At 43.0% G+C, this 16,098-nt stretch overlaps 2 protein-coding genes across 4 annotated transcripts in view; one reads left to right on the forward strand and one right to left on the reverse strand.

The window, feature by feature from the left end:
- Positions 1-16,098, reverse strand: part of LOC122397983 — a 150,944-nt gene that overhangs the window by 96,835 nt on the left and 38,011 nt on the right. The window contains exon 1 of one of the 3 annotated variants that reach the window (XM_043397521.1): positions 6,402-8,166. The exons of the other annotated variants lie outside the window; for them this stretch is intronic. Coding sequence (XP_043253456.1) covers positions 6,402-6,577 — 176 coding nt within the window. The 5' untranslated portion in view covers positions 6,578-8,166. Of the gene's footprint in view, positions 1-6,401; positions 8,167-16,098 lie in introns of those variants that run through there. 3 annotated transcript variants of the gene reach the window in all.
- Positions 1-16,098, forward strand: part of LOC122397982 (DNA (cytosine-5)-methyltransferase 3B-like) — a 107,061-nt gene that overhangs the window by 66,792 nt on the left and 24,171 nt on the right. The gene's annotated exons all lie outside the window — the stretch shown is intronic.

Here is a 16,098-nt window from a genome sequence, read left to right on the forward strand (position 1 = left end):
AGATCTGGAGCATCGTCTTCCAAGTTTGCAAGTAGGGTGCCAAACTTCTACCGGGAATTAGAGATGCTGCTCGAGTTGGAGCAGCAGTATGAATAATAAGTTGGATTCATCTAGTGGTCAGACGCCTAAGTATTCGATATACTACTCCGGGGTGAGAAAAAGGCATGAGTCTGTTTTTCTTACGATGGACAAATTCGTGTTATAATTGGAATCGTAACAGGAATCGTCCACTTTTTGAACCACCGAATTCTATATCCAAAATATCGTATCCAATATCGATGAAATACTCTTGTAACGTTTGATACCGACACAGTGTATTTTTAAAATTTTGTCAAAACTTTTTTTTGCATCTTGTTTCATCCTGTATTTAGTAGCGTTCGTGTACTAGCTCGACACTATTGTCGAACGCGCAGAAACAGTATTGTAGACGGTGTAGAAGCAGGCACTATCGCGCTCGAGTCCATGACATCATCTGGGTCGATGTATTTTTGACTTTGCGTCTTTTCTCGCGAAGGTAACCCCCCCACGAAAAATGCCAGAAGGCTTTCAGGAACGAACTCCACGCGTTGCACTTCGAGAGTAATAAGAAAATCGATTCGTAATTTTGGGGAAGTCCCGGCGGAGCCCGCGATCGGTAAATAAAATACGATAATTATATCGAGGAAAAAGAGAAAAAAAATTCCGTTTAAACGGTCAACGCTTTTGCCTCGGTCTCGCGACCGCCGTACCGGAGAATCGTACGTTTCGATCGTTCCTTTTGCTCCTAACGAATCGACCGATAATTAACTTCCAGAACATCGGTCCGATCCGACGGCCAATCGACTTCCCCGTGGAACACTGACTCTATCTTAACCTTTTCACGCTCGTGGCACAGTTTCGTACCCTGTTTTCCAAAATCGAACGTTTTAAGAAATAGATACTTGCGAGAGAAGGAGTAATAATTGCTCAAGCTACACCAGTGGTTCTTAGATTCCGTTTAAATCGCTGATTCGATTGGAAAAAATAGATTCAACGTTATCGAGACACGGGGACGATGCTGTAAAATAGAGAATTGGCTGCAAAAAAAAATTCGTCAGCTGATCTATCGGAAACAGGAGGATCGGTGCTACGTAACGCGAGCATGGACTGTCTCGGAATACCTTGGACAGATGACAGCCATAATAGGTACCCTAGGAGTAAGGATTTATTCGACGATGAATCGTACGCGTAGTCCCGGCGATAGTATGGCGAGCACTGCCATTCAACTGCACCGACAGGTTGTACAAAAATCCTATATAATTTAGAATTACTGTACGAAAAATCGTTACGTACGTGGTAATTGAAACTGTGGGCGCGACGATCTATCGTACGAATCGACTCCACCAGGCGCAAAACGATAGTTACTCCGTCGTATGTTGTTTTCCCACAGACGTAACGACCCGTTGTTCGACAAATGTGATGGAAAAGCAGTACACTTGGCCTTAAGAATTACTTTCGCTTCTACGCTTCGGATCCAAGGCTGAACTCGCGCTGGAGAATTTTTTTCCCAACCGATAACGGTCTATAGACGCGTTCCAACGTTTCGGGGATCCTTCGATCTTTCAAACAAACGTATCTTCGCTCATTCAGTTAAATAGAATTTGGGAGAACATTTTATCCTGTCGAAAGAAGAGAAGCTTCGATGGATCACGCTGTTTTTTTTTTTCATTGTAGCACTCGGATGTATTTCGAATTTTTTCGACAACATTTGGCTAATTCTAATCCACCGACGTTTAGTCAAAAAAAAATAAATAACTTCCATAATTTATAAAACTTCCGTTTGGTTTGGCGTCCCTGGACGATCGTTTAGATTTGTTGAAAGATTAATTAAATGATATTAAGATAGACGCTATTGCATCGATAATCGTTCGTTTTAATCTACTTAGAACTCGATATATCCGACGCCCACGCATTCATCGCGTTTTACTATTCGAGTGCTGTCGATAAATTATAACTTTTTTTTATTCTTCCCCGACGTCGATTCCGCTGATACATTCGCAGCATCTTTTCGTTCAATTAGTGCATCGACGTTGATTATTTTCGTTTCCCGACTTCTTCCCTTTCACGTTTTCTGCGGCATTTATAATCCGCAATACCAATCGAACCTCCTCCATAATTTCCACAAAACTCGACGCGAGTCGTTATAAACAAAGTGCACGCACCCGCGACAACAATGTCTGTCGATAAAATTAATTAAAATTTCGTTCCTCGGTTGTTTTCCTCGCGTAATCGTTCAAGATACTTCCGTGTAACTTTATACTAAAACTTAATATTCTTAATGAAGGTGCTGGCGCGCAAAGCAAATTGTTTGTGTTAACAATACTTGCGCGAGCAACATCAATCGAACGCCCAACAACCGACTCCACGTTTTTCTTTTAATTGAATATAATTCGACATAAATAAAAAATAAGTTGTAATACAGATCGAGGAAAGTTAGAAAATAACATTATATAACATATTGCCAATTGCTTGCAACACGAAAGATACGATCTAATAATAAATTGCAAAAACATGTGTAACAATGTTCGAAATAAATTTGTTAACGGACAATCATTTTTTCTTTTTTTTCTTTTTACGAATATCAGCGCGTTTTGAAATTTCAAACGAAACAGACGTATTGATTTTTCGTGCAATAATTTTCATACGCGTATAAAAATATGACCCACTGCATGTTTGATGGACTGGTCGAAACGTACAGCCGAGTTGGAAAGATCCTCCGCGCGATTTCGGTTTCGATACGGAAGCGTAGAAGCGAAAGTATCTCTTCCTACGGCCAAGTGTTCTACTTTTCGGTAAGATTTGTCAAACAACAGGTTGACGCGTCCGTGAAAAGAATAACCGTGCGACGAGACTACGTAAAGATGGGCAAAATTCGAACAGACGATCGGATATTTAAATCTCGAACGAAGATATTTTATTTAGGACGTTCGAAAGGTGATTTAAACGCGCAACGGATTGAGATTTGTAACAGAATAGCGGATATAAAAATTAGAGGGGGTAAACAACACTTGTGATAGTATTTACAGTTCTCGAGGATATATTCGAAAAAAAATGGAGCACTTTATGGGACAGTATAGCAGCATTTTTCATCGCGATAAAGCTGTAACACACTCGGAACGCGTACAGAAGGAGTGGTTTTATGAAAGAAATATTAAAGTTTTTATCTGTTGCTCGTTTCTTCGGATTTAAATATCATCGACAATTTATGGAGATCGTTTTCAAGACAAATTTACGACGCTGGGTGGCAATATGAAAATCACTCTGCCTCCATCAATATTGCAAAGGTAGCTTCGATGAATAACCTGGAATGGATATTTACATTCTTCGCGCGATTATTTTCCCCGGTCAAATTGCTACACGGAAGATTCAAATTAGAAGTGTATCGGCTATAACTTTTCTTTTTACTGGCTACCTGTTAAACACGGTACTTTGAGATGTTTAAAACTATCTTCCATAGAGATAGAATCAACATTAAGGCGCAATCTATCTGCGGAAAACTTGTTGCAATAAAGGATAAGGTGGCGCACAGTAAGATAAAGTAGTTGAGCTTGAAACTAAGCTTGTGGAAACCACTCACAATAACAGCAATTTTTCAATTGAGGTAAGAGACGTTCCTAAGGTAGTAAATGAAAAGAGAGCTGGCTTATGGTTTTTCATCTCGACGAAGGTGATCGAACCGATCCGTCAAATTGCAAGTATATTTAGTAATAGGCATTCTTCCATGCAAATATTTAAAAACAAACCGATCTGAGCACACTCTGTAATTTCATTTCGTGTTTATCGTTTGATAATGACAACGCAGATGCTGATATCAGAACGAAGTATGCGTAAGGCCTGTTCAGGATTTCCCAAATTTATTTTGTATCTGCTTTAATAATAAAAACAAAGAACAGATTGCAACCATCTCGTTATCACGATACTCAAACAAATTAACACCAGAAATCTTAATTATGGATATGTGTGTCAGTGTTATGAGACCAAATCTTGGCGTATTAAAACTATTTGCATTGGGTTGTGTCCGTGTACCTTTTGCTTGAGCTGTTTTTTACGATTTACAATTAACAGGGAAATCTCTTAATTTTATTACGTTAAGGAATTCTAAATTACTGTCATGCATCTATTAATCGAGAATCTAGCCTGATTTGTGACGGATCAAAAGCTTATCATTTATTTGTCATTCGAAATTTTTAACTAGATAAGAAATAAAATACAGATGCTTCTTTATCGGAATTATTTTTAACGCACGAATCGACGGCTAATAAATTTTTCAATAGACGAGGGACCCAATAAAATCTAATAAATATTCCAAATAAAATTGCGAAATTCATGGAGCAAAAGATAGATTTCACTCGGTTGTTTTAATATTTAATAATTCATGGACGGAAAGGTGAATCGAAGAGATTATTTTTCTCGCATCCTGTCGTTCAGGGTTATTCTTTTATAGCTTCTAGCAATAGTAATCGCTTAATTAGGACTATATTCGTTATTTTTGTAAATTACCTAACATGATCACGGAATAGTAATAGACTCGATCTTTCCTTCTGGGATCGATAATTAACGGACCTTACGTTCCCTCTTACGAAGCATCCTTAATAATCTGTTTTCTAATTTACTAAGTATTGCATTCTATAATTCGAAAAGCTAAGATCAGGTATAATTTACAGTTGTTATTGACCATATACTATGCAAAGATCGTAAGTTGTCGACGAAAGAAATAAGCTGCACCGTGTCTCCCAATCACACGGATTGCCATGATCGGCTAAGTCGATCACATCCACAAACATATCGTACAACGAAGAATCCAAGAGCGGGGATTTTCAGGAATTAGGCGAGGTGATTAGCCTATCCCATTGCCCCCGTGACGAAAAGTTTCGCGAGTAGTCGGCAACTTACGATCCCTGCACGATACCAAAACCCAGACCTGGTTTTATGCCACTGTACACCAAAGGAGGCTAGAGAAACGTTAAAGGCGGGGATAGGGGAGTGGAACAACGAAGGGGGATGCCACTCTTTCCCCTCCGTCGTTCGACTAATCATCTTTCGAGGTTCGTGCAGTACATAAATTGATTCCTCTCGTCGGCGAAACTATTAAAGCTCGTCCATCGAAAACATAATGCCTCGCGAGACGTTTAATGCCTTGCTCTCGTATTCGGTAACTCAATCTTCGCGTTGATGTAGCATTCGTCGTGATAGATCACGCTGAACCACGTGATTATGAGCGTCAGATAAGCAACGCGATTTGTAAACACATTTCATTCACGATAGATTTACGCGCCGAGTGCGTTTGGTTTCCAAACGTTGCTTATTAACCCGTTACGGGATTGAATCGTTGCGAAATATGGAGTAATAGATTGGATTATTAGCGGGAGACCTGAAAAGGTCGTGCTACGGAAACTGTGTAACTTCTATCAGTAATGTTCACGAATTTTTACAACGAGAAATAGTCAAAATTAGTAGCAATACGCCTTGTACGTATTCCAGCCGTTCTGTTTGTCTGAGTGAACAAAATGTAAAAGATTCTTGATTACAGAACAAAATTGATAATTAAAAAAATAGTTTTTAACTGTTTGCAGGCTAAAAAAATAGTAGAAAGAATAATGATTTTGGCTTCGTTCGAGAATCTTGAGATATCATGGAAGCCAATTCGGGAAAGATAGTTTTTAGAGAAACGCATCTAAACAGAAGGATTACACCGAGCAATACGTACACCTTCGTTAATTTTAGGAGTTCGATGATGTATATGCCTTTACACACATATTTCTAAGACTATATCCTTTAAGAGACTGCAAAAAGATCGAATTTTTTGGCGGTTTACAGTAGAAGACCTCCTCAAGGGTTAAGTAGGAGGAAAGACATATAATCTAGAAGTTTTATACAGACAAGAGCTAACCTCTGTTGTTTAAAAATTAGATGTCGTTATAATGAAACTGTTGAAACTGCAGCTGGTCTTATAGATTGATGTTGTAGGGGGTTGATGATCGTAACTATAATAGAAGGATAAATTCGAACGAAGACTCGTTTGAAACAGAATTTTAACTCGGTCAGTGGAGTGATCGAGGATATGGAAACGCGCAATATTTTCTAGGACACCCTATCGAAATCGCGCGTGGTCGTCCAGAGACGAGGGAGGCCAGGATCGCGCGTAGACCGTATTCGGGGCATTTGAGAGTTTCTCGAGCCGGTGAAACCGCGGACCATTTCGAAAAGGATACGCGTCCCGTTTACGAATCGCCTGCTCGTCGTGCACGGCGGCGAGCGTCGGCGAAATCCGGTTCTCGGCGAAGAATCGAGTAACGCTTCGCAGTCGGGTTCGTAGGATGTATAGCCGTCGAAAAGAGAAAGGGATTATCGCCGTCGAGAGAGGCGCGATCCGGGGAACTTACATTTTGTAGTGATGCTGCATGTGATGGGTCAGATGGAGATCGGCGGGGTGTTGCTGTAGCTGCTGCTGCTGTTGCTGAAGCTGCTGCATCGCCTGGTGATGGTGTGTCTGCGGGGGGTCCAGGCTAGAGGCGCCCAGCAGGGTGGCGGTCTCCCTAAACAGCGTTGCCACCTGCATCCTCGACGATTATTATATTCCTGGTTGGTTAGGAGAGACGATTACGCTGCCCGTCGGGGACGCGCGACGCCGTCCGTCGGCCGATCCGCGAATATGCCTTCTCTCGGTTGCCCCGATAATTGGATGGCCGCGAATGGCAGCTCTCTCTCTTTCCCCGTCGGTCGTCGGACCGTTTCCCGTCGAGCCGCTCCAAGTCCTTGGAAACGCGATAAAATCCAACCGGGTCGCGGGAAGGTCAGAGGCCAGAGACTCGGAGGAGGTCCTGGAAAGAAGGAGACCCGAGACACGAGGCTCACCCCGACGGCCCCTCCGAGGGAACGCGAGCCGTCGGTAGGCTACGCGCGATCTCGAGGACGTGTAACCCTCGCGCACCAACTGCACTCACTTGTGGCACACTGTCACCCAAACGACGACCGTCGCGACGACGGGACCGAGCCGGTCGGTCCCCGGCGACGGCTTCTAAGGCGGCTGCTTAAAACCACGAAACTGTAACCGCAGACGGTGTTTAATCGAGTCCTCTCGAGCTGGTCGTCCTCCAATTACCCCTCGCGATCCTCGTTACCATCGTCATCGTCCTCCAGGATACCCTTCAGTCACCAACTACCACCCCACTCCGTATCCTCCTCCTCCTCCGACGCGTTTCTCCAAATGCGGTTCACCCTCTCGGCCGAGTTCGAGGCTGCTCGCGACGCTACTTTCGGGACGGTACCCGCGAAAGTCTCCTTTTCGAGAGTCCGCGCTCTCTCACGGTTTTCACCGGCGCGGGCAGCACACGTGACCACCGCCCGGAGATCACTGCCCCGGACCGAATATCCACGGGTAACTTTCTTTTTTCCAAGTTTCTCCGGTTTCGTCGTCGGCGGGCTCCTCTCCGGCCGTCTGCCACCGGGTATACGCTCCACGAAGGGCGACTACACGCTGGCTCGCGACGGAACGGTTCCGCCGTTGGTCATCTCCACCTCGGTCCGTGCGACTCCTTTTTTTCACTCCGACGAGACCGCCGTTGCCGGACGTGTGCACCACGGCGTTTCAACGAGCACCCACGCCCCCCGAAGATGAAGACGGCGCGATGTTTTCTCTCCGTCTGGCACTCAAAGGCGGTGCGATCGTCGTTGTTGGCCGCTTCGGAGCGTTGCTCCGATAACGCGACAGCAGCGTGCCGCTCCTAAAATTTCACGCGGCTCACCGATAAAACTCGCGACCGTGAGCGTGCTTCCTCCCCCGTCTCTCTTTCCTTTGTTCGTCCCTCGTGTTGGGCCCCGGGTGTCTGGGCTCTCTCTCTCTCTGTTTCCACACTGATCTCTCGCTCTCTTTCTCTCTGTCTCTCTGTACTCTTCGATCCTCTCTCTCTCTCCTGCGATCTCTCGGTGAACTCTCTCCCGTCGCGTAAACACGCGTCCACGCACACCACGGGAAATCTGAAACCGCGGCAGCAAGAGTCGGCACCGCACTGCTTGGCCGTGTCGCTGGTTAGGTCGCTCGAGCCGCGAGGTTCGTGCGTTTCCGACCTCGCTCGACTGCGCTCGGCCCCGCTCGGTTTCGGAGCCTCCTGCCGGCCGCCAGCGGCGGCGGCGGCGGCGGCGGCGGCGGCGGTGGTGGAGGTGCCACCGACGACGACGACGACGACGATGGCTGCGACTGCCTTGCTGTCTTCCCGTCCCTCCCTTCTCTTCTTTCCTCGTTCAAATTTATCCTTCTATTATTGCTACTATCATCAACCCCCCATGGGACGAATTTTTGCCACTACCATAACAAAATTCACGTAACGTTGAAATCAATATCTATCTATGAAACCAACTACGAACTCAACAGTTTCAACAATTTTATCACGATTTCTAAACAACAGAGATTTGCACCTGTCTGTATACAAATTCTAACCCTTATGAGGGTCCTCTACTGTAAACCGCGAAAAAATTCGATCTTTACTTTACCGAGTTAAAATTCAATTTCAAACGTGGCTCCAATCCTTAGAGGGGTCCTCTTTCTACCATTGTTACTATCATCAACCCCCCTCCCCCCCATGGGCTGAATTTTTGCCACTAACCATAACAAAATTCACGTAACGTTGAAATCAATATCAATCTATGAAACCAACTACGAACTCAACAGTTTCAACAATTTTACCATAATTTCTAATTATCAAACAACAGATTGATTGCCCCCTGTTTAACCCTTATGGGGGTCTACTGTAAACCGCGAAAAAATTCGATCTTTACTTTACCGAGTTAAAATTCAATTTCAAACGTGGCACCAATCTTTAAGGGGGTCCTCTTTCAAATTTATCCTTCTATCATTACTATCATCAACCCCCCTCCCTCCATGCACGACCATAACAAACACCAATAAAGGAACAAATAATTGCACAATATCTACAGCCTCGCATTTACTTTGATATTTCAGATTAGATGCGATAACTGTTACCAAGACCGTAACTGAGAAGACATTATGTAACGAGGCGTATGCATCGCATGTATTTGTTTCCCTTTTAATTTAAGCACCCCGTATATTTTGTGGAGAGCTAGAATTTGTTTGGAAGACTTCCTTGTGTACGCAATAGTTTTAAAGGCAGCAAAAGTTAAAACTTGAGAGTTTCGCCCCTCAAACTCCCCGGGTTATCACAGTTAAAAAAAATGTGCATCCCTTATTTTTCCCCCCTCCACGAGCCAGCAAAGTTTCATCAATATCGGCAGGCTTCGCTAATGTTCCTCGTCGGCTAAGTTCTTCCACACATTTAACTACCTTGGAATTAAACTTTTTCTCTGACCCGGACCACCTACACGATTTTTCTGAACTTCGAGGATTTTCGACGAAAATATTTTTAACTCACGGCAAATATCACTTTCTATGAATCGCTGCTTGTCTTGTTCTGTTGTTACTCCCACGCACTTCTGCTTTGATGCTATTATTAGGCGTGAACGTACATATTATCACTTTCGTGCTAACTGATGACGATCAGAATTAGTTCTCATGGTTATGGACGAACGTTCCGACTCTTTTCGTTCCGTCATCGAAAGTCGAACGTGCAAAGCTGTTAAAGATTACTTGGTCATTGTGATCGCGAAACGAGAGAAAGTAATATAAGGTTTAAGTTCGAGACACAGAAAGAAACGTAGTTACAAGTTGCGATCTGATTAAAGTAACCTGTTTTAGCGGCCATAATTAATAAATCATCTTTTATACGGAGTTCCAAACACGGAACGAATTACGTAATTTGTTTGAAACACGATTATACTTTCATGGTAGGTCGGAAAGTAAAAATGCTTCGGACGTAATTTCGTCGTCCTTGACTCTCGTCTTATTCCGAGTCGCGGAATCATCCCATAAAATATTTACACGACAGATAACCCTCTTTATATATAAGGAAATTATTAACATTAATGTAAACAGCTATAATTAAGCGAGCACTTCGTTAACGCGATGTTTAAAACAAACTCGTAGCACGCGAGGAAAGGTCCACGTTCCGGGCAGAGCTATTTGCTAGATTACAGATTCTGTTAACGGGGTCACTATGATTCTCCGTACCTTATTGGTCGAAATAAAAGTGCCAGAACCCGTACTGATCTTGTGTGTGCAGTCTCAGGAATTCGCGCGAGCGGCTTGATACAAATGATCGTACCATTTAGGATTTTAAATAGAAAGATTAGGTCTGAGGCTGTTGCGCCACGATTGGCCCATAGATTTCCTCATTAGTAACGCATGGGTTCGCTAATCCTAAACGCCTCGTATCGTAAAAATCAATTTTGCACCGATTCCATCAAATCAGATTGATATCTGCAAATTATAGACGCAATAATAGTAATTGATAAGCAAAACACGGAACGGGAGGAGAAATATATCACGAGCTTTGTTTGAAAACAATCTGATAAAATGAGTCATAGCTTCTCAATAATTTAGTCAAATAGCTCTTTAGTTAATTCTCGTCTTCGAAACAATCAATCCAGTGAGATATTAAAATAAATTTTTGAAGACGGTCCATACGTAAAAAGCTTTTATTTACTTAGTACCTATCCATCTGCTATTATCCTTGTTTGTTTATCGCCGATTAATCTCAATGACGACTACTCGATTAACGATTATGGTCATCCCGATTACTCCGCGCAATCAATTACAAGAATAATCAATTATCACCGCCCATGGTACCTACGCCATATCCGACACGCCGACTTTTTTTGCCTGCACCAGGGAAATTAACTCAGCCGGGGGGACCATGCTGCATATTTTCTCTCATACTGCTTAATCGTGAACGTTGGTATGCAATGGATCTATTGCTGTAGAAAATTTCTTCCTGTTTTCCCCCCCAGTAAACAGCAAAGACCCTTTGGTGTATATATATATCAGTACTCTTCGACCCTTTCGCACGCACTCGAGAAAAAAAAATACAAAATTAGAATTCGTTCGAACATCGAAGAAGTGCGAGAAAGGTGCGTCGAATTCGTTTCGCGTGAAACAATTTTCGAAAATCGACGAACCCTCGTACGAAATATTTTTTCATCGCGTTATCGGATAATTCGAAATCGAAAAGATTTTCGGGGAACCGGTTCCGCGTCTCGCGGAGAATTCGAAATTCGCCGTGGCAATTTTTCAAGCAAAGTTCGCTGATAATGGAACGTAATGGCACCGTCGACGGTAAGATATTTTTGTCTCGTCGTTCCCTGCGTACCTTTCTTCCTCTTCCTGTCCTTGTTCCTCTTCCGTCCGCTCGACCACGAACGTTTCCCTATCCCGTGCCAGGTGTGTGGCGTACCCGTCCAAGTTTACCGGGACTAATCGATAGCGGGGCACGATCGATGATAAATCGAGGCACGCGACCGCGCCGATCGATCGGGACGAATCGATTTCGTACGTCGGATGGTACGCGCCGCGGACCCAGCTCCTTGACCGGACGTCGGAATCGTTCGCGATTTCGCCGTGCGTGCCGCGTCGAATTTACGAGGAGGAGATACGCCGTTCGTCGTTTCCACGTACGTACTTATGCAAATTGCACGACGAGATCGTGTTCGCGAGTGTGTCGCAACCCGGCATTCTTCCCACCGCCGCGAGAAACCTACCGTATTAATATTTACTCCCGACGATCACCCGAAACGTTTTCTCCGACGAGATGGACGCGACGTCGGATAAACGTCCCGGAGGTTGAACGATTAAGGAAAAGATGTCCATTATTAAAACTTTGGACTCTTATCAACCTCCGGACCCGTGCAAAATACGATGTCGAGACACTGGCATACCTTCAGCCATGGTCCTGGGTTTTTTAAAAAGTTACTTCTCTGCAAAAAATTAGAATGGAACATCTTCTGAAAAATGGTTCCTCGGATCCGTGTTTCAAAAGACGTTCTATTCTAATTTTTTCCAGAGAAATAACTTCTCAAAAAAGCCAGCCCCAAGGTGGTCAGGAAAAACGTTCGTACGATCCTAAACTTGATTCGCGACTATTGACCATCATTTTTTTCAAATCATTCAAGTATCTTTCGAATCGAGAGAATCGAGAATAGTTGGATCCAAGAAGCGATCAGTACAACGCGTAATAAATGAAACGGGGTCCTTCGAAACGCCATCGTGGAAAACGCCGTTCGCGGGACGAAACGAAGAATTTCTTCCGGCGAGTATCACTCGAGGGCATTCTTTATAACTCCTCGCAGTAAAACGCGGATCTCCACGGACGGGAATCGTCCAAGTTCGCGCGCGTAACAGCGAACAACCGGTTTTAATTGAATCTATGTTACCGCGACACGCTCCGAAATGTAGCCGAAGCGATAGATCGATCGATTTATTGGCCTGGAACGATATCCCATCAGGACCAAACACGATCTCGATTTTAAGAAAGACAGTGACACCGTTAATAAATTAACCTCGTTTGGAGTATCTGTTATTCGGTCCTCCACCTTTTGCGAATATATCGACGGGTACCACTGTCACACTCGGATTTATTAAATATAAATTGCACGTGGGTCGTGTGCTCGTTGTAAATGCTCACGAATATCGAGAACCTTTGCTTGAACCGATCTTGGACGAGATAAGTGGCATTAAATGGAATAAAATACAATTTAAAAACGACCATAAATCTTTTCCTCGTCAGAAAAGCTACCGTGTCTTATTTTGCTACAATCGCCGCATTGGGCAACGATATCTCGAATAAAACAAAATACGCTTAGAAAAAAATTAAACGTGTGATGCAACTTGATGGGTCGTAGCTTCGTTAAGTATTATAAGATGTTTTACGAGTATGAGGTATTATCGTAACTTGTAAGCGTACACGAGATCGGTGCTCTCAGATAAAGTTTGTTGCTCGACTGTAATAATGGAAATTTTTGCATTTTTTGCGGATACCGTCCATTATTATGCGTTGTCGAGTACTGGCGTAATTACCTTAGCCGCTGTATCTTTGGACAGTGATTGAAACGAGTTTCATATTTTCGATCGGGCGCTAGCCGTCTACTTAGTTACAAATTATAACTTTGAAACGTGTGCGATCGTTCGTTGCTTGACGCGAATAAAAAAGAATAATAAAAAAAATAAAAGCATACATATTTATGCTAGCAGATACAATCGTTGGAAGGAACTTGTGTTATTTTTATTATTCGTTCGCGCTTCGGTCTTCGAATTGGGGTCGCTATCGAAGAGAGAAAAAAAAAAATTAATCTACAATTATAAAATGATATAAATAATACTGTTACACGATGGATGAAACGTTGGTCGTTCGTATGTAAAGTTTATTCAACAAACACCGTCACGAACGAGATCTTGCAATTGATTACTATAAGTATAGTTAATTAAGGAAGAATTACGGATCTACGAAACAATTTATAGTCAATTGCTAGGCTCTTTTGGAGCGTATTAATCCATTCGCACCACCCAGATATGGACGGAAAGAGAACGAATGTTTTATCCTCTTGCTTTAATGCTAGTTACGGCACACTCGTCCCTGATAATCCATGATTACCTCTGTCAATTTGTCCATGGGCAACATTGATTTCTACCTTGACACTGTATTATCGTTCAAAAGCAATTTATACAGAAGTCCGTGTAATGGAAACTGAAACACGTCATTGTTCCCGGCCGTTTCAACTTATGGCGACGATTAAATAAATACTAATAAATAAGTGAATAACGCGCGCTCGGTAAAAGTAGTGGTAGTAATTACAATAATGGGTATAGTAATGGCCAATGGTACTAATAATAATAATAAACGCGATTGCGTAAAAGGACGAATTTGAATGCTACCATTAGTCTGTTCCAAATAATTAGAGACACCGCGTATCGGTAGAACTTCGTCGGCGGATAAAATATTCAATGCCCCAAAGCTTTAACGCGTCATATATGTTAAATGTTCGGCGAAATTTTCACTAATTTAACCGTACGGGCGTTTAATTTGTTCCCCAAGGTTGGTTCGTTTCGTCGATCGTGCCAGAATCGCGATACTCGCAATTGTTTTCCCGCCGTACAAGCAGCGAATCAAGGGGGGTTTGGTCGCGAGCCCCTCCATCTTCGAAATAATAAACTAAATTTTTGCAAATACATTTATAACGCGAAACGAATCGTGCTAGGCAAGACTGGATTAAATCGATAACGTTGGTAGAATTTTTTCCTGAGTTTTCAAATAATAATTTCGCATTGATGCGTACACTCGTGTTGACCAAGTTCTAACGGAGAATAATTGGCAACTTCCGAACCGGAAGAGGGGATGGCCTGGAACCCGGAAAGGCACAATTTCGGACCAAGACCTTTCGAATAATATCAAACTGACGAATTGGGTAAATTTAACTTTCATTATATATTTTTGAGATCCTCCCAATTTCATATTTGCGCAATTTTATACTTAGAATTTTATTCGTTGATACGCAACCGAGTTTAATTTGGTTAGTATTCCAAAATTCTTCTGCATTTTAAAATCTACGATAAAATTCGACAAAGAATGGCGGTCATAGAGGAGACGAACGTAAGACGAGATCGTACACAAGGCAGCCAAAAGTGTTACGAGCTTCCTGTCCCTAATTAAGCGGCCGTTTAAGATTCAATCTGCACAGGGAGATGCGTGTGTCCTCGGCGTGTTCGAAGATCAATCTTGGCCAACGCACGCACTTCGAGGCTCCTCGTCGACTTATCATTCTAAAGTCGTTAATTACCAGCGTGCATTAGTCGAGATAAGGTGGCACGATAGCGCTCAAAATTGTTCGCGCACGAGGAAACGACTAGACTCCGTCCCTAGTGATTTTTAAAACGCAACGATTAATGCAACCCCCCATTAATGCGAATTTAATCATTTTGCATTTCGCGGAGGAGAGCTCCAAAAAGATGCAAAACAATTTTTGCTACGGTTAAGAAAAAAATCGATATTTCTCAACTTCGAAATGCTACTGTTTTTTTTGATTATCAATTTTGTTCTATAATTGAAAATCTTTTTCATTTTTTTTACTTGGGCAAACAGAACGGCTGGAATACGTACGAGGCTCTGTACTACCACTAATTTTGACTGTTTCTCGTTCTAAAAATTTGTGAATATTACTGAAAGAGTAATAAATATACATATACGAAACACGGATTTAAGAAATTGTATAGTTTCTTTATAAAAAAATACTAAAAAAAAAAAAAGGCGTTTTACAGTAGAAGACCCATTGAAGCATCTAGAATACCCAAATTGTTTTTCGAATTTTTGTAAAAAAAGCACTTGCAACTATATTGCTTATCCCCGATCTTTCGATGCAAGAAGTTGCATAGTTTTTTTTATAAAAAAATACCAAAAAAAAAACGCGTTTTACAGTAGAAGACCTCCTCAAGCATCTAGGATACCCAAATTGTTTTTCGAATTTTTGTAAAAAAAGCACTTGCAACTATGTTGCTTATCCCCGATCTTTCGATGCAAGATCTTGCATAGTTTCTTTATAAAAAAAAAACGTGTTTTACAGTAGAAGATCCCCTCAAGCATCTAGGATACCCAAATTGTTTTTCGAATATTTGCAAAAGAGCACTTGCAACTATATACTTATCCTCGATCTCTCTTCATAAAAAATTAACCAAAGGGAATGTATAAAAAAAACGTGTTTTAGAGTAGAAGACCCCGTGAGAGATGTCTGGGACCGCGTTGTGGATCGATCGTTCGGAGTTTCGATCGCGTTTTCGGGAAAAACCCGTAGGAGGAGGGGTGTGCAGGGGCGGTGGGCGGTATGACCGGAAGCGGGAACGGTACGGAAACCGGTGCTCCGCAGAAATTTCGAGGACCCCCGCGACGCGGAAATTCGACGACGATCGTTCCCCGGGTCGGGTCGAAAGAGAGAAACGATCCTCGTGAGCGTGGCGCGCGGCGCAGACCGTAGTCACCGGTGCAAAATCGATCGACGTTATCGATCGTTAGTAATCCGTGGGTCGATCGGGGGCCGTTGGTTGGCCGATTTCCTAGCAGAGTCTACCTGCCTAGCTGGCTGAATGCATGGCCGCCGCGAACGTGCGTGGTGCGGTGCGGTGTAATGTGCTCGCAGCGTTTCTGGCTTCGTGTGCACACGTACGTCGCACGAAACGTGCGTGGGTGC

This window comes from Colletes gigas, unplaced genomic scaffold (assembly GCF_013123115.1).
Source record: "Colletes gigas isolate AHSC1104 unplaced genomic scaffold, ASM1312311v1 Colletes_gigas_Sc00010, whole genome shotgun sequence".
NCBI classification, from domain to species: Eukaryota; Metazoa; Arthropoda; class Insecta; order Hymenoptera; family Colletidae; genus Colletes; species Colletes gigas.